Source organism: Lactuca serriola, chromosome 8, assembly GCF_051521515.1.
Source record: "Lactuca serriola cultivar US96UC23 chromosome 8, Lser_US96UC23_V15, whole genome shotgun sequence".
NCBI lineage: Eukaryota > Viridiplantae > Streptophyta > Magnoliopsida > Asterales > Asteraceae > Lactuca > Lactuca serriola.
This window is the reverse complement of record NC_136415.1, coordinates 35,089,671-35,117,023: the sequence shown is the minus strand read 5'-3', so window position 1 is coordinate 35,117,023 and position 27,353 is coordinate 35,089,671. Positions and strand designations below refer to the sequence as shown.

General features: G+C 33.8%; 2 protein-coding genes and 1 long non-coding RNA gene across 5 annotated transcripts; 1 reads left to right on the top strand and 2 right to left on the bottom strand.

Annotated features, from left to right (window-relative positions):
• Nucleotides 1–10,811: 10,811 nt before the first annotated feature.
• On the bottom strand, nucleotides 10,812–14,098 carry LOC145065466 (catalase). The gene is made up of 8 exons (XM_079012450.1): nucleotides 13,952–14,098; nucleotides 13,190–13,286; nucleotides 12,783–13,060; nucleotides 11,928–12,704; nucleotides 11,750–11,839; nucleotides 11,578–11,645; nucleotides 11,376–11,469; nucleotides 10,812–11,072 (listed from the first exon to the last, which is right to left on the bottom strand). Exons 1-8 carry the CDS (start codon nucleotides 13,964–13,966, stop codon nucleotides 11,013–11,015), a joined length of 1,479 nt encoding a protein of 492 aa, XP_078868576.1. The 5' UTR covers nucleotides 13,967–14,098; the 3' UTR covers nucleotides 10,812–11,012.
• A 2,284-nt stretch (nucleotides 14,099–16,382) lies between these two features.
• On the top strand, nucleotides 16,383–18,416 carry LOC145065467 (uncharacterized). Its single transcript, XR_013688433.1, has 2 exons — nucleotides 16,383–16,537; nucleotides 17,341–18,416. It is a non-coding gene; the product is annotated as an uncharacterized LOC145065467 (long non-coding RNA).
• Nucleotides 18,417–21,778: 3,362 nt separating this feature from the next.
• Nucleotides 21,779–26,958, bottom strand: LOC145065465 (catalase-like). Of its 3 annotated transcripts, XM_079012447.1 has the most exons (9): nucleotides 26,908–26,958; nucleotides 26,726–26,824; nucleotides 24,181–24,210; nucleotides 23,717–24,091; nucleotides 22,863–23,639; nucleotides 22,651–22,740; nucleotides 22,469–22,536; nucleotides 22,284–22,377; nucleotides 21,779–22,172 (listed from the first exon to the last, which is right to left on the bottom strand). In XM_079012447.1, exons 1-9 carry the CDS (start codon nucleotides 26,941–26,943, stop codon nucleotides 22,113–22,115), a joined length of 1,629 nt encoding a protein of 542 aa, XP_078868573.1. In that variant the 5' UTR covers nucleotides 26,944–26,958; the 3' UTR covers nucleotides 21,779–22,112. The 3 variants fall into 3 exon arrangements, with proteins under 3 accessions (XP_078868573.1, XP_078868574.1, XP_078868575.1); XM_079012448.1 differs by lacking the exon at nucleotides 24,181–24,210; XM_079012449.1 differs by lacking the exons at nucleotides 24,181–24,210; nucleotides 26,908–26,958 and having other exon boundaries at nucleotides 26,726–26,842.
• Between the last annotated feature and the right edge of the window lie 395 nt (nucleotides 26,959–27,353).

Below are 27,353 nucleotides of genomic sequence, written 5' to 3'. Positions count from 1 at the left end.
TAACAAGATGTCCGATATTCCCAGGATCCTCTATAACCAGCTTTGTAAACGTTGTTTAACTTGGTACTCAGGGTCTTTAGCATAGTTAAGACGAAAATCCATTGAGAATAAGTCATATCTTAACTATTTCTGGACATGTATTAGTTATGAATGAAATATAACCATTATAAATGTTAATAAATAATAATAACGGTAATAGTCGGGATCCTGAGATAGTCGAGGATCCTGAATATCTTATGAGGTTTGAGGATCCTGAACACTATGAGGATCAAAACCCTAACAATTGCCCAAAGTTATTCTTGAAAATATAGGAGTTAATTTCGAGAATATTAAAGGAATAACTTAAATTAAAGAGATAAATGGAGAGAGAAAAGTAATTTTCAAAATTAACCATTAACGGCTAGGTAATTTTGAAATCCAACGAGTTGATAACTAGTCGTTAATAGTCAAATCAGCCTCAAATCCTCAGTATAAATAGAGGTGATCAGTTCCATCATTCTTTACTCGTCTCGTTCTTCTTTTCTTTACTTGTGTTACCTTTCGATTACCGGCGATTCATTAGAAGTTAATTATCTCTACGTTTTTACTTCTTCCATCATGATTAGAAAAATGGTCAAAAACATCTTAGCTCTCCCTGAAGACGACTTCATTGACCAACGGATTCTCTCCTATGAGGAGACGTGTTCTTTCAGTGATGATGACATTGAGTCTTTGGGACTCAATGGAGCCTTCCCCCTAAAGCTATTTTTAGGCCCTTCGACCCTCTCATTCAGTCTGACTTTGTTTCTCCTACCTGGGTGTGTTTCCTTGAATATCCCTTTTCATTGGCCTTAAAATACCCTTTCCCTGGGATTTTCTCTGAATTCTTCAGGGTGACCGGGATCTCATATATTCAGGCCATACCGATTGTTTGGAGGATCCTATACTAGATTGACCAAGTAAATCAGTAAAAAGGCCTTGACATTGGTCTCCCTAAGCTAGCCTGCATATGTGATCTCACAACCTTTGGGAATTCTCGCTTTCTCCTCAAAGTCAAAACCCACAGATCTCCTCTAGTCCTGAAAACCAAACAAAATGACGGAGCTTGGAAAGAGAAATACCTTTTTGTGAGACGTGACTCTGTTCCTAGTGGGGATCTCCTGTCGGATGCCTAGGTCAAGAAGGGTAGGATTCTTTTATATTGATATAAGGATCCTAGATATCACATCTTCTTATTTTTTTTGCTTTTTTGCAGCTTTCAAATTCAAAGAGCTAAGAGATCCTTTCGATTTGTTCAAGCCACTCTGCAAGAAAGCTCTTCTGCTACTGAACTCATGTCAACAGGTAAGGATCCTTGATTCCTTTTGCTCATGATGAAGGATACTAATAGTCTTCTGTTATATATTTTAAATAGGATCCAAAGTTACTCGCTCCTATGCTTGCTTCACACTCGCTGATCTTGATATAGCCATGTCGAAGGATCAGCCGACAGTGAAGAAGGAGAAGACCTTATCTTCTCTTCCTCCTAAAATATCAACCGTTGAATTGACAGTGAAGACTTCAGGATCCTGAAAAATGGAAATTGTTGAGTCTGCAGGTCTATCTTTAGAAAGCCTCGGAGCTGAGGAAGCGCTCCAAAAATTGGTCTCTTTCTCCCAAGCCGTAAGTTTTGGTTTTATTCTCGTTCTATCTTTTATTTTACCTTTTTTTGACTCACTACGTATCTGTTTTAGGTCTCTGATCATGTTTCTGCTGATCTAAGGATCCGAACGGAGAGGGATGAACAAGCCCTTCAGGGACAAAAAAGGATGTGGAAAGCGACCAACGAGGATCTGATGAGGAGAGTGGAGGTGCTCAGCAAGGAGAAGGGGGAGGAGCACTTGCACGAGATGGAGGAAGTGATCTCTGAGGAGAAGGTCAGTATTGCGATATTTGTTTGGGAAGCCAAGATCCGCCTTGCGGAGGATCTTGAGAATGTAGGTTCCTGGGACGTGGACAGTTGGCGCGAGACACTGGCCAAATTGACTGGCAAGCCTACTACCGCCAATCAGGATCATGTATTGCAGCTGACCAAATGAGGGGAGAAGAAGGGTGCGGCCGATGATGACCAGGCTAAGGTTGGGTTGGTGTGCAACCCATTTTGAATGCAATGGTTGTGTTTTCCATTTATATCACTCTTTTGATTTCTCTTCATGACTTTTATTATATTAGGATCCTTAAATAATCAGGATCCTTAAATAATCAGGATCCCGGAAAACTTGGTTCCTGCAACCAATCCTAAAACAAAATTCTCTTAGTGAATCCTTTTTAACATACTTGAATTCTTATAATCAAATGATTTTTGCTTAGGATCCTTAAACTTTACTTAGAGTTTTTCGAGAAAAAGGACAGATGGAACCTGATCCTCTTCAAGTTTTTCCTTAAGCTTCATAAGCTTTTCAAGCATAGGATTTGTTGAGGTTAAATCTCAACTTAGAAAAGAACTTAAGATCTTTGTTCACTTCTGATGATAAGATTCTTCATTGACGAGGATCTATAGCGATGAGGATCCTTAATGATGAGGATCCGTAATGATGAGGATCCTTAGTGATGAGGATTCTTAATCATTAGATCATACAGAAGAATTCCCTTCTTAGGATAACATGTTTAGGTTATAGACTTTGACAATATTCTTGTAAAATACAATAAATCCAACATGTTAATGTTATATACCGGGGAGGATCCCAACTTGTGACGTATCTCTTGGGAAATATCCCTACTTACGAAAATGTTATGATTCGTGTGTATTTTCTGGGGGGAAAATTACGACGTGTGATAACATGAAGATGTCATAAACCTTATGTAATTTCTAGGGTAAGATCCCAACTTTTGATAACATGAAAATGTCTTAAGCCTTAAGTAATCACTGGGGTAGGATCCCAATTTTTGGATAACATGAAAATGTTATAAACCTTAAGGATCTTAACTTATGTTCAAAGATAAGAGGGTTGCCAAGCCACTGCATAGTGAAATGATCCCCCAATCATATCCCATAGTTAGATATTGTGCGTTCAAGCGAGGTGTATAAATCGTAGTTCATGTGAAAGAGGTGATTAGATCTTTAAACCTTAGAGGGGATTAAGTACCCTTAAGCGTAGGAGAGAATATCAGTCTCTAGCTTGTGTATATAATAGTTTAAAGATCATACCGTTGATATAATGGAATTATTCAAGTGTTAAGATGATGAGATCTTTGTGCGTCATGATCCTTATGTTTCAAGATCTCCAACCTTGAGGATCCTTATGTTTTAGGATCTTGGGCATAGCAAACGTTAGCTAGGGTTGGGCGTTAGTCTAGCTAACACCCCTCTGATGCTTAAGTTAGTAATGTATTTGAGGAGAAAATCTTCAAATGATGAAAAGTTTAAGGTAAAGAACATGTGCACCTTGGTTTTGCTGAAGATCAATCGACCTTATTTACATATAGTATGCTTTGAGATGTATAGCATTCCAGGATCTTGGTAAAATGTTAGAAAATATGCTCCTTTTCCTGCTTCAGCATCTATGAGATATGGTCCATCCCATTTAGGAGCTAATTTACCTGCACCAGGATCCTTGGTGTCTTGGAATGTTTTCCTTAATACCAAGTCTCCTATTTGGAATCTTCTAACTTTTATAGTCTAAACTAGCTAACAAGATGTTTGATATTCCCTGGATCCTCTATGACCAGATCTGTAAACTTTGTTTGACTTGCTACTCCGAGTCTTTAACATAGTTGAGACGAAACTCTGTTGAGAATAAGTCTTCTCTTGACTATTTATGCACATGTATTAGATATGAATGAAATATAACTATTATAAATTTTAATAAATAATAATAATGGTAATAGTCAGGATCCTGAGATAGTCGAGGATCCTGAATATCTAATGAGGTTTGAGGATCCTGAATGCTTTGAGGATCCTGAACGCTTTGAGGATTCTGGCCCTAACAGAAGGGTCTTCAAGATCCAATAAGAAAAAGAGATTTTCGAAGACTTGCCCCAACTACAATAAGTTTGGGGGTAACAAAGAAGCAAATTGGTGTGCGAAGTGCAAGAAGAAGCACTTTGGGAAATGTAATGAGGAAGTGACCTGTTATAAATGTAGGAGAACTGGTCACAACTCCAATGAATGCACATTCAATAAGAGAGTGTGTTATGGTTGTAGAGAAGATGGGCACATTCAAAAGGACTACCTAAAGAAGAAAGAATCTACAAAACCTAATGTGTCGCCCAAGCCAAAGGTGAGAGCATTCCAGATGACGTTGGAAGTAGCAAAGGAAGAATCAGTGTTGCTTCAGGTACATTTTTAGTAAATGAATTGCCTGCTAATATTTTGTTTGATTCTAGACCAAACTACTCATTTATTTCTCATAAATTTGGTAGAAGGCTAACACTTCCTGTAGATAGATTATATAATGTCGTAATAGTCGAGGTTGCTAGTAGAAAGTTTATACCTATTAGCGAATGCATGAAGAAAGTCGTCGTCGATTTGAATGGGAATAAGTTCCATGAGGAGTTATTGCCCATTGAGTTAAATGGTTTTGACAGAATATTAGGAGTACATTAGCTTAGTGTGAACGATGTTGAGATACTATTTAAAAAGAAATGGTGATATCCAAAAAGGCTATTAGGAGATAGATTTTTCTTAAAAAAGTTTAAGAGTTAAACAACAGAGTACCTAATGTTGGCACTAGTATTCAACATCAAGTTAAAAAACTATTGAGCCTCAACAAAGCATCATTGATGAATCTGATATAGTACCACATATTCTCCTCAATCTAGTAGAATACTACATACTTTTAAACTGATAATCTAATGGTAGAAAGATATACCATTTACTCATATAGGAAGGTGATGTGTTAGTTGTAGGTGATAATGAACCTAGAAACTACTAGGAGGCCATAACAGACCAAGATTTCAATAAATGGAAACATGCTATGGAAACTGAGATAAAATCCATAATCAAGTATGAGACTTGGTTGATCAAACACCTGACTATAAAATAGTAGTTTGTAAGTGGGTCTACAAGAAAAAAGGTCACCATGAATGGAAAATTACACGCATACAAGGCATGACTGGTTGTAAATGGCTATACTCAAACCCAAAGGATTGATTGTGACTAAACCTTTTCACCAATGACAATGATGATCATGATCAAATCTGATAATAAGAAAGGTAGAAAAAGACAATCTTGTTACCAGACAAACTAAAATACGAGACATAGATAATAAAACCAACCTGAAGATCACATATTCTTAACTTGCAAAACTGTGTGGAACAACTCAAGTTCTTAAGAGTTTTTACGCCGCTTAACGGCTATAAGCTTTCAGTATAGTACTCAGGATTTAACGTGGATTATCATTTTTTCCAATAACTATGGAATAACAATACACAAAATGTATATTCAGAAACCTAAAATCTAAAATAGCCTTCTTTTTGGATTCATAGAGAATGAATGGAGAGGGAAAAAATCGATTTTTGGTGTGTGGAATATGACCTTATGAGAGTTGTCTTTATAGTAGCAAAAACCTAGGCTCCAACAAAACATGGAATGGAGACGAGAACAACCCTATCACTTTCGTTGCTTCTCCAAAAATTAACCCGTGAGTCAACCTGAATTGAGTCGAACCTTGCTAAAAATAAAAGTTCCTTAGCTCCTAGTGACGTACTAAGTACACCTAAATCATAAACCTCATGTCTAGGACCAGGCGTGTGTTTGAGCTTGGTCTATCCTTTAGAGGTGTAAAAACTAAAAATCTAATTTGGATACGGATCTGATTCGGTTTGGATGACATCATCATAAATCCACACTAGATCCGGCCAAATCCGGTTCGTTTTGAGGTGAATTTTAAGGTTGATTTGGATCCGGTTTGATTCAGATATGGATGGGGTTTAACAGATTTTAAGGTGGCTTTGGATCTAGATTTTGGCAAATCCAAATGGTATCAAATCAATTTTCATATGTAGGATATGGATTCAGTTATAATCCGCTGAAACAGATTAATTTGATCCAATTTGATCAAAATTCGGCTTTAATTGGATCCTAATCAGAGATCCAGTTTTGTTATTAATCTCTATCATCATTTGACCCGCTAAATCCTTTGAATGACAAGTACAAAGAACACCTTATAAACTTCTTAGGATTCTTCAGGAGAGTTTTCTTTATAGTAGTAGAAACCTATGCTCCAAAAAACATGGAATGGTGACGAGAACAACCCTATCACTTTCGTTGCTTCTCCAAAAGTTAACCCATGATTCAACCTAATCGGAGTCAAACCTTGCTAAAGATAAAAGTTCCTTATCTCCTAGTAACGTACTAATTACCCATAAATTGTAAACCTCGTGTCCAGGACCAGGCGTGTGTTTGAGCTTGGTCTATCCGTTAGAGGTGTAAAAACTAAAAATCCAATGGATGACATCGTTATAAATTCGATCTAGATCTGGCTAAATCCGGTTCATTTTGAGGTGAATTTTAAGGTTGATTTGGATCAACCTTGATCTGATTAGGGATGAGTTTTAACAGATTTTAAGTTGGCTTTGAATCTAGATTTTGACAAATCCGAATGATATCAAATCAAATTTCATCTGTAGGATATGGATTATGTTATAATCCACTAAATTGGATTAATTCGATCCAATTTGATCAAAATTTTGCTTTGATCGGATCCTAATTAGAGATCCAGTGATTATTAATCTCTACCATCATTTGACACACTAAAGCCTTTGCATGAAAAGTACAAAGAATACCTTATAAATCTCTTAGGGTCCCCCCCCCCCCCATCTATCATATGTCTATACCTAATAATCAAACACACAAAATTCATTTCAGAATATGAACTTGAGAAAAATATATAAACCACACTAAATTTCACCAATTTCTTGTAATGATAATGTAACATCCGGATCATGGAGATACTTAGTTTCTTGAATTTCTAACCTTTTGGAAGAAGTTCACGACGTTAGATATGGTGGTCACATCGTGAGTGACCATTACCTTGTTGTAGGGCTGTCAAATCGGGCAGTCGTGTCGTGTTTTTGTCTGACACGACACGACACGACAAGGTTTTGTATAACACGAACACGACACGACATGATGTCGTGTTTTTTTTATTAACACGAAAACGAACAAATTAAAACACGACAACACGACACGAAACGACAAAGATAATATTACATAACTATTAGTGTATTTCATTCATACTTAAAAATATATAACACGACAAAAACGAAAAACATGAAAAACACGACAAGCACATGCTAAATCGTGTCAATTTCGTGTCGATTTATGAACACGAACACGACACGACATGACATTGTGTTTTTTAATCTTGACACGAACACGAATTCGAGTTTTGATTTCGTCCCAATTTCATTTCGTTTCGTGTATTTTTGTCGTTTCGTGTCATAAATTGACACCCCTACCTTGTTGACCCGTATTTTTGAGTCTCGCGGCGTGAGTTACGGAGCCGCACAACCTAAGAACGAATTGATGATCCAAACCCTAATGTCCGAGTATTTAATGGAATGAGAGGGCTAGGGTTGCCCATCCTTAGCCTCCCTCGCTCTATATCCTCCCGAAAACCCTAATCTCGACCTGCTTAAGGTCCTTAGCCATTTTTGGTGATCTTGAAGAACTTATTTGGTGGTCTTTGGCTCATTGAAGTGGAAGAAGACTTTTGTGGAGCATTCTCTTGGCAATCCAGCTTCTACCTCACCTTGTTGTTGAGCTTTTGTACCTTTGTAAGTCATAAAGCTTTGGCCTTTTTACCTCTTGCATGCTAGATCTAGGTTTTAAGCTCATTTCCGCATGGTTGAGTTGGATAACATGCATGGGATCCATAAAGTTGGCAACTTTATGGATCCTTGAGAGAACTTCTATATTATAAGCTTTAGATCTAAGTTTTGGAGTTGGTTTTAGACTCCAAGCATGAGTCTTGATCTCATTTTCCCTCTTTTAACCTAGTGAGCGTTTAAGTTATGCATTAGACATGCATGACTAAAAGCCATGATTTTTATTATCTTTTGGGTGAGGGAAGACCCTCTAGAAAGCCCCACGTAGTGGCTTAAAGGAATAAGAGCTTAATGCTCAAAGTTGGCCAAGGTAGCGCTCATGACGTGAGGATAAGTCGGCCACGTCGTGAAAATGCATGCCATCTGTCACTGTTTTGTTTGGTTTAGGTCACAACGTGACCCGGGAGTGGACACGATGTGACGATGATTGGAATCGAGGTTGGGCGAGTTGATTGGCTGAGTTGACTCACTGAGTTAGGACCGGGTCGAGTTCATATTCACGATGTGACCATGAGTTAGTCAAGACTTGAGGGTCATCTGTTGACGTTGACCATTGACCATGAGGGCTGACCTTTGACTTGTGGATTTTGGATCAGCTACTACTGAAAGGTAGATTCAGGTTTTCCCTTGTATGATTATCTAGGTGGCGTTTAGCACTTGTTGTGGCATTTCGAGGACGTGTCGACTTTTGAGTTGCTTTGCGAGGTGATTTTGCTCACTATTCTATAGGACACTAGGAATTGTATGTGCTTGTAGTCTTTGTGACTCTTGTTGTATGTGTTGTATGTATGTGTGCCTGTTTGCTATATTTATATGGGGTGAAATAGACCCGGCACAGCCTTGAGCTGGCATATATGTATGTTATGCGGTATTTTGAGGAACTCGCTAAGTTTTATGCTTACGATTTTCAATTTATGTTTTAGGTACCTCCGATTCGAAGGAGAAGAGCATGAGATGATCGCATCACACACACACACCATGATTTTTCACAGTTATCGACTCTTATGTACTTTTGGGATGTTATTTGATTTACTTTGAATACTTTATGGTTTTGAAAAACAAATTTGGTTGATGGTTCATTCAATATAAAACGAAATTTTTTGGTTATGAATTTTAGGATGTTATATATATATATATATATATATATATATATATATATATATATATATATATATATATATATATATATATATATATATATATATATTAAAATCTTTCACACACACAACAAAAAAAATAATTAAATAATTAAAAAAAATAAAAAAATAAAAAAACCTTTAGATCAACCCAAAAATAATAATGCATTTGTGTGACAAAGGCTACAAGCATTAAAAACAACCATTCAAATGACAAAAATGGTCCCTCAAAAGGTGATAATATCCTTTGGGTATCTCTCCTGTGTGTGGGTATAAAACACTACCAAGTAACCCCACAAACCATATATACCACCGTATCACACAAATTTGACTTGAGTTCTCTTCCACAAGATTCATTTTACCAAGTGTAGGGGGAATTATGCGGTCGCTTATTTTATACCAAGTTGCTACAAGAAACAAATTTCTTGCTAAAATTCAAGCATTTTAATATGTAAAATCCTTTTCTCGGTTCCTGGTTTTGTTGGCTTCACTTTTGCTTCTCCCCACGTTTCATCACGCAATAACTTATCACCTAAACAAGATCTAACATAATAAAAAATTGAAATAAGTTGCAATTATGGTCCCTCTCTCTCTCTCTCTCTAGTATAGTTGATTATTTTTTTCAATTTTGGTCTAAAAAGCATTTATGTAATTTTGGTAAGGTTTTTGTAACAGTTTTTGTTCATATTCTAAACAAAAGACAAAACTGTAAAAATTGTCCCTATGATTTGTTGAAAATTATCATTTTAGTCCAAATTCTTTTTTTACTAACATCATTGGTCCAAAATATAGCTTTTACTAAGTTTTTGGTCCAATTTTTTTTTTTAAAAAAAATCTTCAATAATGTCTCGATATTTTGGGACAGCTTACAGTTTAATTCCAAATTAATATTTTTCTAAAGAAAAAAAAAATAGATTAACGTCTAAATTTCACAATAACTCTTTTTGGTTGGTTTCGTAAATTTGGTCAGTTTTCCGTTTTTTTTTCATTAATTGGGCAAAATATTATGACTTTTCTAAATATTCATTATTTTTTATTAATAACTAAAATATCGAGACTTTTTTAAGATTACCCTTAAACCTTAAACTAATCTAGATTGTTATGTTATTTTTTACCAATAAACAAAATATTGAAATTTTTCTAAAAAGTGAAGATTATCATTGAACTAATTTTGGTTATTGGTAAAAAATAACCTAATTTTAAAATATATATATATATATATATATCTCAATATTTTAACCGGTTAATGAAAAAAAACGGAATACTGACTAAATTTGTAAAACCGGCCAAAAAAGGTTATTCCGAAGTTTTAGCTATTAATCTGTTTTCTTTGTAAACAAAAATTAATTTGAGATTAAATTGATTCAAAATAATAAGATTTTATTAGAGATTTTTTTTTTAAAATACTTAAAATGACTAATTTTGCTTTTTTTTCTATTACAGCAATTAAAAATCAAAATCAAAAATAAAATCAACCCCAAATGTTTACCCTTTTCCCTCGTGTTTCAAGAGTAGGGTTTGTCATTGTCGGATCAAGCTAACAAACGTTTAGCTAATTTAAATCTTTAAAACTAGATAATAGTTGCAACTAAACTATTTGCAAAAACAATATTATTTTCTATGATTCAAAGATTATTTGTCTTCCTACATAAAAAATGCTGGTTATTGTTAACACTCAAGACCAATCCTAAACTGATTAATTAACCCCATACCGAATTACCTAAACTGATCACACTTTATCACAAGAATGAAGAATCAGATCAACAACTTCCAACATCACCAAAAATTCAACATGAACATGATGAAAAGGGCTAATAGTTTCATGCAAATTTAAACCCATTAATTCATAAAGATAATATAGAAATGCAAACGTATAACACAAATTCATGACAAAAGAATTTATAACATTTGACTTATTTTTATTTGGAAGAAGCAATCACATCATTAGCATCATGCAAAGTTATTCCACATTACAACCATTAAAGAAACGACTCCAACACCAATTCGATAACAACACATTCGACTCAAACAAACTTATCTAAACTATTTTGTATACCACAACCCAAAGGCTTTTTCCAATTTTACCCTTCAGTAACTTGGCTTCACATTCAAGCGAGAAGCTATCTTTTGCCCCAGAGACTTGTCAGCCTGCAACAACATTCCATTTTTTTTGTAAATTGTAAGAATTTAAAACATTCATCTTTGAGCAAATTACAAAAATGGTCCCTGTACTTTTTGATTCTTACTTTGTTTTAAGTTTTAGTCCAAAATTGAAACATTTTTTTTCTTCCAATTCTGGTCCTTATTTCAAGGTTTTATATCGATTTTGAACCTTGCAATAAGGATCAAAACTGAAAAACGTTTTAGCTTCAGAAAGCACAAGGACAAGTTTTGTAATTTACTCTTAATCTTTTGTAGATTATTTGGATTTAATTTATTAATATTTCGAACCTGAGACCAGTATGAAATCCAAATTGTGCGGATCTCATGGGTGACCCGCGGGTCAGACAGAGCACCAACAATTCTGTTAATGAACCGTTCTTGTCTGTAAAAGAATTAAGAAAAAAAAAAAAAAAAAAAAAAAAAACTACATTAGTTTATTGATGAAATTAAAAAAATAAATAAAAGAAATTTGAGAAAAAAATATAAAAACCTGTCTGGAGCAAAGGATCTGTATCTCTCTCCTGGCTGCTTGAAGTTGTTCTCTTTCTCAATCACACACTACAATTATAATTTACAAGTGTTGGAAAAAATTAATTATTTTGCCCATTTTAGTAACAATTTGAACAAAAATTTTAAAAGAAAAATAGAATAAATAAACTGACCTTATCACGCTTTCCTGACAGCCTAACAGGAGGAATAGGGTACTGTTCAGCATGGCGAGCAGGGTCATGTCTTGAAGGGAAGTAATTGATCTGAACGAATAAAAAGATTATAAAATTAACAAAACTCAAAAAACCATATTTATTATTTTTATAAAAATATAAGTATAGAAAAACATACCTCCTCATCTCTATGCATGAAGTTCATGAATCCATCATGGTGATTATTATGATGAGCACATTTAGGAGCATTTGCAGGAAGCTGCAAATAGTTAGGTCCAAGGCGATGTCTTTGTGTATCAGCATAAGAGAAAATACGTGTCTGAAGCAGTTTATCATCAGAATAATAAACACCAGGAACAATAATAGCAGGACAAAACGCCAGCTGTTCATTCTCAGCAAAAAAGTTATCAATGTTCTTGTTCAAAACCATCCTCCCCACAGGCTGCAATGGCAGAATATCTTCAGGCCATGTCTTGGTGACATCAAGAGGGTCAAAGTCAAACCTATCTTCATGATCAGGGTCAATGGTCTGAATGAAAAGCTTCCATTCAGGATAGTTTCCAGCTGCAATGGAGTCATAAAGATCTTGTGTTGCATGGCTGTGATTGGCTCCACCAACTTTGATTGCTTCATCTTCTAGAAGACTCTTGACCCCACATGTTGGTTTCCAGTGGAATTTTACATAGTATGCTTTTCCAGCTTTGTTGATTAGGGTGTAGGTGTTGACTCCTGAGCCTTCCATGTGGCGATAATCTTGTGGGACACCAATGTCATCTTGAAGGAATGTGAACATGTGTAGACTTTCAGGATGATGAGAAAAGAAATCAAGAACTCTCCAGTCTTCTTGGATGTGAGACTTAGGGTTTGGTTTCAAAGCATGAACCATGTCTGGAAATTTCATCCCATCACGAATAAAGAACACTGGGAAATTGTTCCCCACCAAATCAAAATTTCCCTGCAAGTGTCAATAAGAAGATATAAGATAATTGAGAGGGGGTAGGGGGTAGGGGGTAGGGGAGGGGGGGTCCTTTACCTCTCTGGTGTAGAACTTTACTGCAAAGCCTCTAGGGTCTCTGAGAGTTTCAGGGCTTCCACGTTCATGGATAACAGTGGAGAAACGAACAATGACAGGAGTTTGGACACCAGGGGCACGAAGAAAGTCAGCACATGTGAGGCCAGAAATGTCATGTGTGACCTCGAAAAAACCCTTTGCACTGGCACCTCTTGCATGGACAACACGTTCAGGGATGCGTTCTCTATCAAAGTTGGCTAGTTTCTCCACTAAATGGTAATCCTCAAGAAGGATTGGGCCTATAATATGACAAAAGAGGAATTATGATTAGTGGATGAGATTTATATTCACATAACCTAAGATGAAAGAGTCCAACAAGAAATTCCAAGTTTGATGAGAAGAAGATGACAGATACCAAACTTAAGTACCTCTTGTGCCAACTGTCAATGATGAGTTATTGTTGTAAATTGGAGCACCAGAATTGGTAGTCCAAAATGGGGCATTGTAAGCACTTGAAGGACGATACTGCATCAGCCAAAAAGGTAAAATCTATGAGTAAGTAGAACTATGGTATGCACAATTGTAGTGTGTGATATGTGTAATATCAGAATATCAGCACTAGATAAGTTAATCCCCAAAAAAAAACCATTGATATTGCAATTTGATACAAGGTTAAAGAATCAAGTGTTCCTACGGATTGACATATGCAAAACAGAAACTCGGCTGATAAAAGAAAGCTAAAAATTGGATCTTAAGTTGCTCAAATGAATAGGCAATCTAGAAATTACCTATATAACATGGAATCAGAGCTTCACTCCGTATCTTAAAATAAAACCATAGAAAAATCAAATTTATCCTTTATTAAAAGGAAACATACATGGATGGAACTGCTTGTGAATCGAATTCGATCACTACAGTTCAAAATCAACATACTTTCAATCTGATGATTTAGGGCAAAAGTAATCTAATTCAGGAAAAACCTTCACCTCAATCATCAATAATCAATTGAATCAAAAACTACGCAAAAGCAAGTGGTCAAACATGTATATCAATTCAAATACAACAAATTGCAATATATAAATCATATAACCTAACAAACACGATTCATATAGAGATAACTGAGTCAAAGAGTTGCGGAAACAGCACTGAAGTAGTACATAAGCTTCAAAAACAGTATACGAGAGTTCTACCTTGTAAGGATCCATGGATGTGAGGGTGGATGAAAGCTGTGATGATTTCTTGTGGAAGAGACTCTTTTGCTCTTACGAAATGTTGATAGACTTTTTATATACAAGCGGTTTGGGGTTAAGTTTTAGCCTCTAGGAACAAAAAATAAAATTTTCTCAATTATCTTCTTCTATTTTTCGCGTGCATTCAAAATATCATGAGAAAATGATATTGTATTTATCACTCCTTTTATCTCGTGTGCCGGTTAAAAGATATGGTTGGCTCAATTTACACTCAAATGACTTAAATCAGTTACGTTTATGAAGTTATTTAAAGTGAAAAAAAAATATCTGTTATTATAAAATCTACAGGCTTTATCTTTTGGCACAATGTCCAAGGAGAAGTGTCGATTTCTACCAACAATATGGAAGCAGAAAATGATACACATTCAAATTAATTTCATAGTTCTTTTATAAAGTAGAACAATCACAAATAGTTATGTTATATGTATTTTATGTGCATATGTCCAACAATATGAGCAATCAAAGAACGTGGTTGAATGGTTAAAGCACCCAACTCATAATTGGTGAATTCGTAGGTTCAATTCCTACTGGATGCACGCCAATGGGACTCTCCAATAAGTCTATTGGAATTAGCTCTGTATCAATGAAATCTCATCATCCATACATAACGAATTGATGTGGTATATTCATATCATACTATATGAACAGTAAGAATTAGTAGTCTTATTGAGAGAGAATTGTTGGTGATTTGTGTCATCAATATTATTTAAGTTTAATAAGATTAACTTGTTTTGATCATTGTTACCTTGATAAATATTAAACAATTTAGGATGGTACAGATTGTACATTTGTTTAAATTTGTCTCGATTGAAAGTATATTGCTATTTAGAGGCAAAACTCATGAACCAACGGGGTACGGGAGCAATGTCATTGGTAACGAGGTCCAAGGGGATGACAACCCCTTGTGGGGTCCAAGGAGCAAAACCCATGTGGACCTGTTTTTTACCCTTATCTTGGACCTAGTTTTTTATGGTAGATTTGTGACAGGTTTGAAACTGCCTTGTGGCAGTTTTTGCAGTTTCCAAACATAAGGAGTTGTATCTCGTTTTTGATCATTTTTTATGGTAAACGAGAAGTTCATAACATTCTTCATTCTCCGAGTTTCATTCGGTTGACTTTTCAATTGTGTCATCGAAATATTTCAATCTGAAAGTACATCACGACTTTCAGAGAATTCAAGCAATCGGTTTACCTCAGTTTTCTAACACAAACTAGCACATCGAGTTAACATAGAAACAATTAAGAAATCCAAACACAAAGTAGGGCAGCAGATGTGATAATCATGAATTTGTGATGATATGTATCGTTCTTTAAGGTGATCGTGTTTGTAAAAGTTTTACAGTTATTTTAATTATTTTTCTTTAAATCAAAAAAGATAAAGCAATGCCGGATTTTAAAATTTGTTAAAAAAAAAAAAGTTTATATAATTATTTTTATTTTTTAAAATCAGAAAGATAAAGCAATGCGGGAGTCTAAAACTTGTCAAAACCCGATCCAATAGCCAAAACAAGGCAAATTCACTTTTTACAATTGGGTTAATCCACTAATCTTTTTAAGATCACATATGAAGACATGATGGAAAAGAAACACGATATTTTGACTGATACTTTATACACAAAATCTCATGTAAGGGAAACCGGTTTTTTATGCTAGTGTGGGTCCCATGATCTTATAATTTGTGTAGAGGTGAAAAAACCGAGGAGAGTAGGAGTGCTATAAAGCCATAAATAAAATATTAGAGTTTATGAAACTATTTAAAAATATAAACAAGTTGCATAAAGTGCCCCAAAGTTTGTGTTAGTTTTCATAAACACACTCAAATGGTCATACTTCAAGCAATAGACATGTTCATTTTCAAATTCACTAACTGAACTTTATATAACAGAATAATCACCTGCATTTTATTTTTATTTATTCTCATATAAGAAAAAAGGTAAGTCACTAGAACCCAATATAATTAGACATGTGATGTGTGATTTAGATTGAAGGGTTTTATTGAATACATATTGTTATTAGGGTGTTTTATGGAACTATCTATAACTTAGGGGTCTTTTGGAAAATATTAATAAATTAGAACGCCATACCTCTATTTCCTTATCCCAACTTTTGGAGCTTATCTAAATTAAAAAAGAGCCACTCGTGTCAGGTTGATGACATGGACCTCTTATAAAATGACACGTGTTCATGAATGCTTTGATACGTGTGCTCATCAACTCCATATCCACTCTGTTAGGTGTGAACACATATAGATGCCTTTTGATAAGGTTTCTTTTGTTTTAATTTGGCCACAAAAATTATTAATTTCTGGATCTTTCAATTTCCTTTTTATTCCCATGACAACTCTTTTTTTGTTTGTATTTGTAGGTTGTATAATTTTTAAAAACCACTAAAAATGTTTATTTTAGAAATTAAAACTTTAAATATACCAGTCAAGCCAAGAGTTTAAAAGGTTGAGGTTTTTTCCACTTATAACCTTGTTGTCATGTTTTCACACCAAAAGGTTGAGGTTTTTTCCATTTATAACAGGTATGTTTCTACAAGTTATTTGTATATTATATGAACAAGATATGATATAAAAGATATATATCTTTTTGTTTTATATTTCTCAACTATTGGGATAAGAAATATATTTGATGTGGTTAAGATAATTATAAAAGCCCCATCAACAATATATGCAAATACACCAACCTTCCAGATATGGTAAAAATTGTTAATCAGTTTTCTTCATATTTAGCTTAGTTAAATGCTAGTAACATTACATTTGTTAAAAAGTATGCTTAAGACCAAAGTACTTGTTGCCTAAAAATCTAAAATACAGGAGTTCATTCACCCTTTGTGGATGTTTTAGCATGATAATTTGGTTAAACCTCTGAACAAATGTTGATCGATTTTTATATATACAGTATATATTTAGCTTAGACTCTGAACATAACATGTGGAGTGATTATAATTGTTACTAGTATATCCAAATGCCAATCATTATAATGATTGTACTTTCTCTGAGTTATGATGTTATTTGATAAAAATATTGTTTGATTACTATATTTCATTATGATACTCTATATATTACAAACATGATAATAGACCTCAAGCATCTAATTCTTCAAAACCTTTTCGATCAAATATTAATTTAGACTTGAGTTGAAGTTCATATACATAGGAACCCATACGAGTTGATATAGTAGTAATATAGTTTGCATATGGATACAAGTTGGTGAACTTGTGTATCGAAGATAATCATAATGAGACCACTACATGGGATATCATAAGAGTATAGTGTTTCTTGCATGATCTTTTATTAATACCGTTTTTATTTGATGATCTTGTAGCATATTATGTAGAAGTCATCCACTTTGATGCAATATTTAAGGTGAGATAGGATTTGACCCTCCTCCATGACAGTAATGATGTTTTGCCCCTTGATAGAACAAGATCAAGGAAATACATGCATACTCTGATATGGGTTATACCGGATCACAAATCTAAAAAGCGTTTCATTGGTCCTGACATAACACCAATTGACTTCATCTTACACCCAATAAGTACTCTAACTTACGATATTGTGAATTTATTTAAGATTGAAAGAAATCATGTTTCAAGATGGAAGATATGAAGGCTTAACGACTTGTTTAATTTCCATGGAAATTCAAGATAGACAACGATTGTGCAAAAGGCATTGCGAAACCTAATTAAGAAAAATTGGCCAAGAATTGTTGAAACGGCCCCAAATGTAGTTCACAAAATAAAAGAATATCGTGAATATCTGTTTTGCAAAATAAATGGTTATTTTGTGATAGTTTTGAAAAATAGGTCATTCTATTATATTCACCCCTTCTATTTTGGTAATTTTAGTGATTATCATCATTCTTTCTTCACAAAAGAAAAAGCCTTCTCACTTCCTTGTGATATGGTGTTCCTGTGGACACTATAAGAGGGCGAGAACATTTAAGCCTGCGATTCAACAACAAAATTGCAAACTTTGAAGTTGTTACATTACAACGTTCTAACAATCCGCTCCAGAGCTTAATTAAACAAGAGAAGCGAAAGGAAACGGGAAGATTTGGAAGGATCATTGCTCTTGAGTTTATTTATCGGAAAGAAGAGAAGAGAAAGGAATGGAAGATTCAAGTTAATTTTCCCTTCAAATTGTCCTCACAAATCCGAAGTGACCAGAGAGGAAGGAAAGGAAAGGAAGATCAATTCCTTTCTATCCTTTTCTCTTGTTGTCTTTTCTTTTCTTTCATTTAATGAATTAGGGAGCGGAGTGAAAGTTTTATTGGGTGGAGTGAAAGTTTTATTGGGTGGAACCATTTGTTTTGTTTTTATATGTGAATTGAATTCTCCCACATGAGAGTTATCCGATTACTTCCATCCTAAGTTATTATTCAAAGCTAACATTTACATATATTTGGTTACTTAGAGATTTTAGGATTTTTGTTAGAGGTTTATAAATGTAGTCTTAGTTTTTTTGGAACCGTAGAATATTTTGTAAAACACTAACAAGGTGCTAGTGAGAAAAGAACAAAGTGCAAAGCCGTAAATACTAACGTGGGCTTTTGCAATAAACCAACTCAGCTCATGCTATAGTTCTTTCACCTCTTACAAATTCATAAAAATGATTGTGAATATCATCAAAAATATTAGCTTTATAAGGTCTACCGATTCCAAAGAGAAAAGGGCTTACGAAACTTCCATACAACCCAAAAAGAGGAGATGATAACCACATCATAACATTATGTGATGCACCAAATTAAGCTTCATAACATCTGCCTATTTTATCTAAGAGCATCCACAATGGTGAGTTTAATGGGAGAGTTGAATGAGGTGGCAAATCTATGTGTCATTCAATGGATGAAACTCCATCATTGTGAGTTGCCACCTTGACATTCAATGGATTAGGAGTTCAAAGGCCATTGAACTCTTCAATGGGAAAAATGAAAGTTTTTTATTCTCAAATATTTACTATAAATTACATTTTGTAACATTCTATTGAACTTTGTAGAGTTCAATGCATTGTAGGGAAAAAATGATAGAGTTGTACGGATTCTAGAAAGATGGTGTGGCAATCCATTAAACTCTATAGAATTCAATGCATTGTGGATGCCCTAATCAACCACCATAGCACAAATTCCACCACCGCACAACAAGAGGCCAAATGTGGGGAATAACAAAGCACATAGAAAACAAATGTGGGGAATAACGAAGCACATAGAAAACAAATGTGGGACAGTCTATGTGGCCTTTTCACAAAGCAGGAAAAGAGTAGAATCCAAGTGTATTCCTTGGTCATCTAAACTAGCACAGGTTAGAATACGATTAATAAATACCCTCCCCATGAATATATTCAACTTAATCGAGACTAGATTATTCCATCTCGTTGAATAAATATTTGTGGTAAACATGCCGCTATCCGAGTAATGCCTTGCCAAAGAGACTGAATAAACCCTGATAAATCTAATAACCATGGTAGAATGTCCTTTTAATCAAACAATGTCAATGGTTGAAGTAAACTTCATTTGTTGCAAGACAAGATGAGAACATTACTCGTTCAAGCTGATTATGATTAAGCATTAATGCTTTTGGAAGTAACAAACATAATACTTGTTCTAAAAGATACGGATATTCGACATCATCCATAATGTGTATAACTTTATCTTGGGTTAAAATCTTTTGGAGTTACTGGCCATTGTCCTTCTAACAATGCATGTATGGATTAAACGCATGTTCAACCACCTACAAATGATCCAAAATGTTTGGAAGGTACTACGTACTTTTAAAGGCTTTTGGTAAAAGGAGTTTTGAGATATTAATATCTTATAACTCATTTGAAAACCATTTGATCCATAATAAGCCCAATTAAATCCAACAACCTTTGCAAAATGTCATTTAATCAAAAGTGTCAATGGTTGAAGTAAACTTCATCTACTACAAGACAAGATGAGAGCACTCGTTCGAGCCAATTATGATGATGTACTAAATGTTTTTGGAAGCAACAGACATAAAATTGTTCTGAAAGATAGGGATATTTGACATCATTAATAATGTGTATGATTTCATCTTGGGTTGAACTCTTTTGGAGATACCGCCCATTATCCTTTTTGTTGTTGTTGCATGTATGGATCAAATGCATGTTCGACCACCTTCAAATGATCCAAAATGTTTGGAAGGTACTACGTACTTTTTTTAGGCTTTTAGTAATGAGAGTTTTAAGATATCGATATCTGATCACTCATTTGTCAAAGAAACTCATTTAAAGTTTGGACATGCTTTGTCTTCGTTTTGGTTTTCAAATTCTCGTATATACCGATCGTTCATTCACCCCTCATATATATTTGAGACTTCTTATTGTTGTACCGATCGTTGATTTTTTTTTTTTGAAACGACAAATTAAATCTACTCCTATCTAAACTACTCCTTAACTTCACCTATATCTATGACGGGTCTTGAACCATCAACCTCAAGAAGGAAGGGCATCACCGGATACCGCTGCGCTAGAATTCATTTGGTAAGTAAACGTTGAATAAATTTAAAACTTGTTCGACTTATTTAAGCATTTAATATTGTAAGAGATTTTTGTATATTTGATAAGGTATTTTAGCGGCTAGGCCATTATTTTGTCGAAAGACATTTAGCCAGCACAACATCATGTTTGATGGTATTAGTTTTTTAATATCACATCCATAATTTTGGATTCAGTTAATCGAGTCGGTATCTTGTGATATTTTACTACTAGTTTCCACGTAAATTTGTGTATTTTTATTATAGTTGATTCTACTTATTATTATATTTATAACATGTTTACTTTGTATTTCATGTGAAAGATTTTGATTATAATTTTAATTTTTTCTATTTGTTTAGTGCTCCCAAAATCCAAAAAATAAATAAATAAATAAAATAAAAAATAGTACGTTTAAGCCGGACAGTACAAGTGGCTCACGTCTTAAAAATGTAGTCACTATCTAATGACATCTAACATAGTCAAAATAGGTTGGTATGTTGTAATGAATTTAAATAGGCTAATAATATATCACGTAGACTAAATGTTTGTTGATTGATGTCTTTGTATTTAGTAAAAAAAAAATGCCACAAAAGTCTAATTTGATTAAGATTCTTGACATATAAAGTCAATGAACAAATATATATTTTAAGAAAATCGAAATGACATTGTATTACCTGATTTGAGATTATCTTCAAGGCCGTTTCGCATAACAATACCAAACTTCATAAGTGAAATGTTGTGTTGCCAAACTCTGCATGCAAGCAAAATGGGCTTAAAGCATCTTGTGCCGTTTGTCGGCCCAAGAAAACCCCAAAAATCAATTAGTTATTAAAAAAAATTGTATAACAAGTAAATTGATAATTTGTCAAGAGCTATTTCATACCATATGATCAAGGAGTTGACCGTGAATGAATCACATGGAACTAAACCTTCGTGATCAAAATGTCAGGTTGAGGTTGAAACTAGTGTAAAAGACCGATAACTGAATAGCAGCTTCCAACTTCCACCGTATAACATCAAGCCAAGTAGGGCAATATTTAACATTTCATACACAACCATTCATTATGAGTTATGACATGGTATAAAATCATCATTTTGTTTTGGAAAATCCGGTTTAAAAATTACGTAGTACAACAGTCACATTTAATATTTTATCTAAATGAAAGCCCATCAGAGTTGCTATTCGGCTTTTCATTTGGATAAAATGTAAGCCCAATCAATTCCATGTGTGATGTGTCAAACATAAAGAAGAAAATCAACCCACCACATTTACAATCCAACTCCAAGTATCAAATAGATTGCAAAAAAACAAGATTACATGTAAAAGTAACAACTTACATATTACATAACACGTGACCCATAAAGTATATAGGCTTTCGCTTTACAGACCCGAACCTGAAACACAGTAACTCAGCACATCGAAGTGTGCTCTTATTCTAAGTTCCAGGCTCCTTAAAGTACACGAAAATATTACATAATAAAAAGATAGTACACAACAACATTGACACCATTTGTGCAACAAACTTAAGAGACAGACCTTGACCTTGACCTCGACATTGACCCGTTGACCACACTCAAACAATCGTCCCAAAACGTTTATGTTCAATAACTGGGCCGCACACTGAGCCTTGAGGCTATCTTCTGGCCCAAAGACTGATCAGCCTGCAAAAAAATCACCCAAAATTTAAAATTACAACAAACAATATTATAAAGGGGGGCATGATTAATGACATCATTTATATGTTACATTGTTACATGAACATTAGAACACACCTGGGTCCAGTAGGAGATCCAAATGCTGCGGAGCTCATGGGTGACCCGTGGGTCGGACAACATCTTAACCATTCGGTGAATGAATCGTTCTTGCCTATAAATATAATTAACAATTTATAAAATTGATGGAATCTTGAAACAATTATAGAAAAAACAAATGAGATATAATAATAATTAATAAGTACCTGTCTGGTTCCCAGGATCTGTATCTCTCTCCTGGCTGCTTGAAATCGTTAAATTTTGGGATCACAGTCTGCATTGAAAAAAAACCATAATTATTTATTTTGTTGTTTTTATTTTCTAATATTTGATAAAAATGAGTCATGGAAGAAACCAAAAAAAAAAAAAAAAAAAAAAAGAAACTAACCCTTTCACGGGTTCCCGTAACCCTAGCAGAATTGATCGGGTACTTCTGAGCATGTTGAACACGATCATACCTCGAAGGGAAGTAATCAACCTGGAAGAAATCCATCGCATGTATTTTAGAAAGTTTTGATTTTGGTTATATCTTTTTCTTATAATGAAACCCACAAATTTTTATGAACTAATTAAAGATAACAAAATGAAAAGATAACCCACCTCTTCATCTCTATGCATGAAGTTCATATTTCCATCATAATGATTGTTATGATGAGCACATTTGGGGGCGTTGACCGGAAGCTGAAGATAATTCGGTCCAAGACGATGCCTTTGAGTATCGGAATACGCAAAGATTCTCCCTTGAAGCATCTTATCATCGGAATAGTAGATTCCGGGGACAACAAGTCCGGGATTGAACGCCAATTGTTCATTCTCAGCAAAGAAGTTATCAATGTTCTTGTTCAAAACCATACGCCCAACCGGCTGCAAAGGTACCACATCTTCCGGCCATACCATCGTTCCATCAAGTGGGTCAAAGTCAAGCCTGTCTTCATGATCCGGGTCAATAACTTGCAGAAAAAGCTTCCATTCCGGGAAATTCCCAGCTGCAATGGAGTCGTAAAGATCTTGTGTTGCATGGCTGTGATTAGCTCCTCCGATCTTGATCGCTTCTTCATCCATTAAGCACTTAACCCCACACGTGGGTTTCCATGTGAACTTCACATAGTGTGTTTTCCCCTCTTTGTTAACTAGAGTTAAAGTGTTAACACTTGACCCTTCCATGTGTCTGTAATCAGTTGGAATCCCAACATCATCCAGCCAGAATGTCATCGTGTTCAAACTTTCTGGATGGTGTGAGAGAAAGTCGAGAATTCTCCAGTCTTCTTGGATATGTGATTTAGGGTTTGGCTTAAATGCATGGATCACATCTGGGAATGCCATTGCATCACGAGTGAAGAACACAGGGAAGTTGTTTCCCACAATATCAAAGTTACCCTGAAAGTTCAAAAAGTTTTCAATCAACAATTCAACATAATCATATTCGTATTCACTATTTATCAAAGCTTAATTACCTCTCTGGTGTAAAACTTGGTTGCAAAACCTCGGGGGTCTCTGATGGTTTCAGGGCTTCCACGTTCATGGATGACAGTAGAGAAACGAACAATCGTCGGAGTTTGAACTCCGGGAGCACGGAGGAAATCAGCGCAGGTGAGATGAGTGATGTCATGTGTGACCTCGAAGAAACCCTTTGCACTAGCACCTCTTGCATGGACTATACGTTCTGGGATCCTTTCACGAGTGAAATTCGCAAGTTTTTCGATCAGATGATAATCTTCAAGGAGAATCGGACCTCTGTTTCCAACAGTCAGTGATGCGGTGTTGTTGTAGACTGGTAAACCGGCGTTTGTTGTCCAGAATGGGGAATTGTAAGCACTTGAAGGGCGTTGCTGCAACAAGACAACAAATCGAAGAATTAGTGAACGAAAATGTCACTGATCCATTTCGATTAAAAAGATAACAGTTTATCCGTAATTACATCAGGGGGAGGGAGGATGAGTTTCGATTCCTGCACAATCGGACGATAGATTCAGCTCCTTGGTTTATTATAGAGTTGATTTTACACGATAAATCATACGAAATTTACTCAGAGTATACACTTCTGATGTCGTTGAGAACAAGAAAACAGAATTACAAATCCAACTATACATAACATCTGACGCTAAATGATTTCATCGATTGCAAGAAGAAAAAAAAAGTTAAGATCGGTGTCAAGATTAAACAAGCATAAGATATTCACACGGTGGCCGCCGGTAGCAACAGTTCTGCAGGAGACGGGAGGTGTTCTGTAAAGGTGACAGACTGACAGAATTTTTCATATGTTTTTAATAATATATTTCAATTTTAAATTAAAATATAAATATTATTTCATGTCCTAAAAAAATATATGGTTTTTACTTTGTAGTTTGTACAACCATTAAAGGTGAAAAGTTAAAATATAAGGTTATATTGTTTTATCAAATAACAAATTTTAATTATTAATATCATTAGATTTATTATTATTTTTATTTTATGTAAATGTTACATATATAACATATCATCAATTATTTTAAAGTAAATGAAAATTTCTATGTAGATAATAAAAAGGGGTGATTTTATAATGTTAAATGCTTGAAAATATTTATTTTATATAAATTAGTAAATTGATAATCTTTCTACACATCTGATATCGCTGATCTAAAGTCTTTTAATAATAATAATAATAATAATAATAATAATAATAATACTTTTAATAATAATAATAATAATAATAATAATAATAATAATAAAGCATACTATATTATGTAGTAAGCTTCGTATTAGAGTACGATATATATTTTTAGACCAAAATCTTTTTCAAAACGATTTGTGTTTTTTGATGGTCTGTCTAATTTTGACTTTGTGATAAGCTAAGATGCATAGAAATTAATTGATCCGGTTCAGTTAAAAATGATTGGCAAACAGTAGATATTTATTTGTGATTTTATTAGATCGGTTAAAAATATTTATTATATAAATTGGATCGATTGTTAGATGATAATCCAGATCCAAGAGAAACCGAACCTATTTGATTCAATTATTATTCTTGGATTCATGTAACTGGATTCATCCAATTATCATTTGATTGACCCATTCAATTATTATCCAATATTCCAATTCATATAAATTTATCAATACGTTTATTTGTATATTTTAAATATAAAGAAAACTTTATTAACATTATAATGAAAAAATACAATTAAAATATGAAATCATAACCCCTAATTCCCACAAAGTAATTATTCATTCACGCAACCACAACTCAAACCGATGAACAACCCTAATAACCTATATTCATTTGTTTTTAATCAAAAGTATTGGATATTCAATAAATCTTTAAACTTATTTGTTAAGTTCTATATTTAATTACATGTTATTTTTCTAACACAAAAGAAATAATTGTTATCGTAATAAATTATACAGATTTAAGTATGAGATTAATAAATTTGTTGCTCGTGTACTAAAATAAGAGAAGAACACTTGAAATATAATTACATATTTTCTAATATTTTGTTTGTACTAAGAGGAGAAGAATAAAATGCATCAAATTGTATAAGATCTTGTACACGTCATGATGTTTGGATTTCAAGACCATCCGATCTTACTAAATTCTATATTTGTTGAGAAAACAAACTACTTTTAGTATTTTCAGTTTTAAATTTATATTTATAAACTAGTTTTGTAAATTTAATTTAGTCATTAAATTTTCCCACAATAATAGTCAATATTATTTTTTCAAAATTGAAATTATTATTAAAAGTACTTTAAACAACAAGCAAACATTTATTATTGAAATGATGGCACACCGCACATACTACATCAAATCAAACATAACTAATAGCGTGATATTGTATGTGACTGTAAGAGTGATAAAAATATTATTCTTAAGTTTTATATATATGTATGTCTATCTTTATAAAAGCAAATACTATGAACGTCAATTAAATAACAAGTATACCAAGGTCCAAGTATTTCTATAAAAATAGATCTTATTACTTAAACCGGAACACATCTCGTGATCACATAAAAGAAACTGACCTTCAAATGCTTGAGCAAACCTTGATCCAGTTCAAATAGGTCCGGTTCTCTAGACTTATATATATGAGCTTAAGCTCTGACTCGATTCATACACTTGCACTCATATATCTAAACTGAGTATATATATATATATATATATATATATATATATATATATATATATATATATATATATATATACACTGTAGCACATACAAACATCAACATTTTTGTATATACTATATATAATAAAATTATAAAAATCATATGATCCAAAGAGAAAAATAAAAATAAATGTGGTGTATACTATCACATGCAATAAGAATACGATGACCGTTCAAAACTGAGTGATATGAAAAGATTTTTTTAACAAAGTAGGTTTGTGAAACTTTTTCGAAATAAAGATCAAAAACAATATATCCCATCATTCCAAACATCATCATTGTATGCATGAAAGAGTTGTACAAAGCGGCATTCGAGAGTTGTACCTTGTAGGGATCCATGATCCTGATGAGAGTGAAGACTGAAGAGGAGAAGGAAGAGAGAAGCTTTCCGCTTGTACGTCCTTTCAATGCAAATGCTTGAGACTTATTTATAAGGAAAATATCTTATGTTTAGTCATTTAGATTGCATAAAATTAAATAAAATATAATTTAATATAGATTTTTACTTGATAAGTATTGAGGTACAGTATGCAGGTGTACATGCTATACGCTATAATCGGAGAAACGAGAGACAGGTTTGGATATCATTTAAAAACAAGTGTGGGTCCAACTCCATGTGGGTCAATTTGACCCGGCATTAACATTTATTTCTCTTTTAATAAACTAATTTTAGGATATAGTATACTGATGTATTTCATGTTCGATATATAAATAATTCGGCCATTAATGATGTATTTCAGGTTCGAAGTGTTAGTAATATCCAAAGTAATAATTCAACAAATAATACTAAAAGTTATACGTTGCTTTACGGAAATTTATAGAAAATTCTTAATATGCCGAAAAAAAATTAATAAATTCTTAAATTTTATTTTTTTAACGGAAAGGTCCCGACTATTTAATTTTTTTTCAATAGAAAAAGCTAAAGAAACCGGCAAATTTATTCAACTTAACC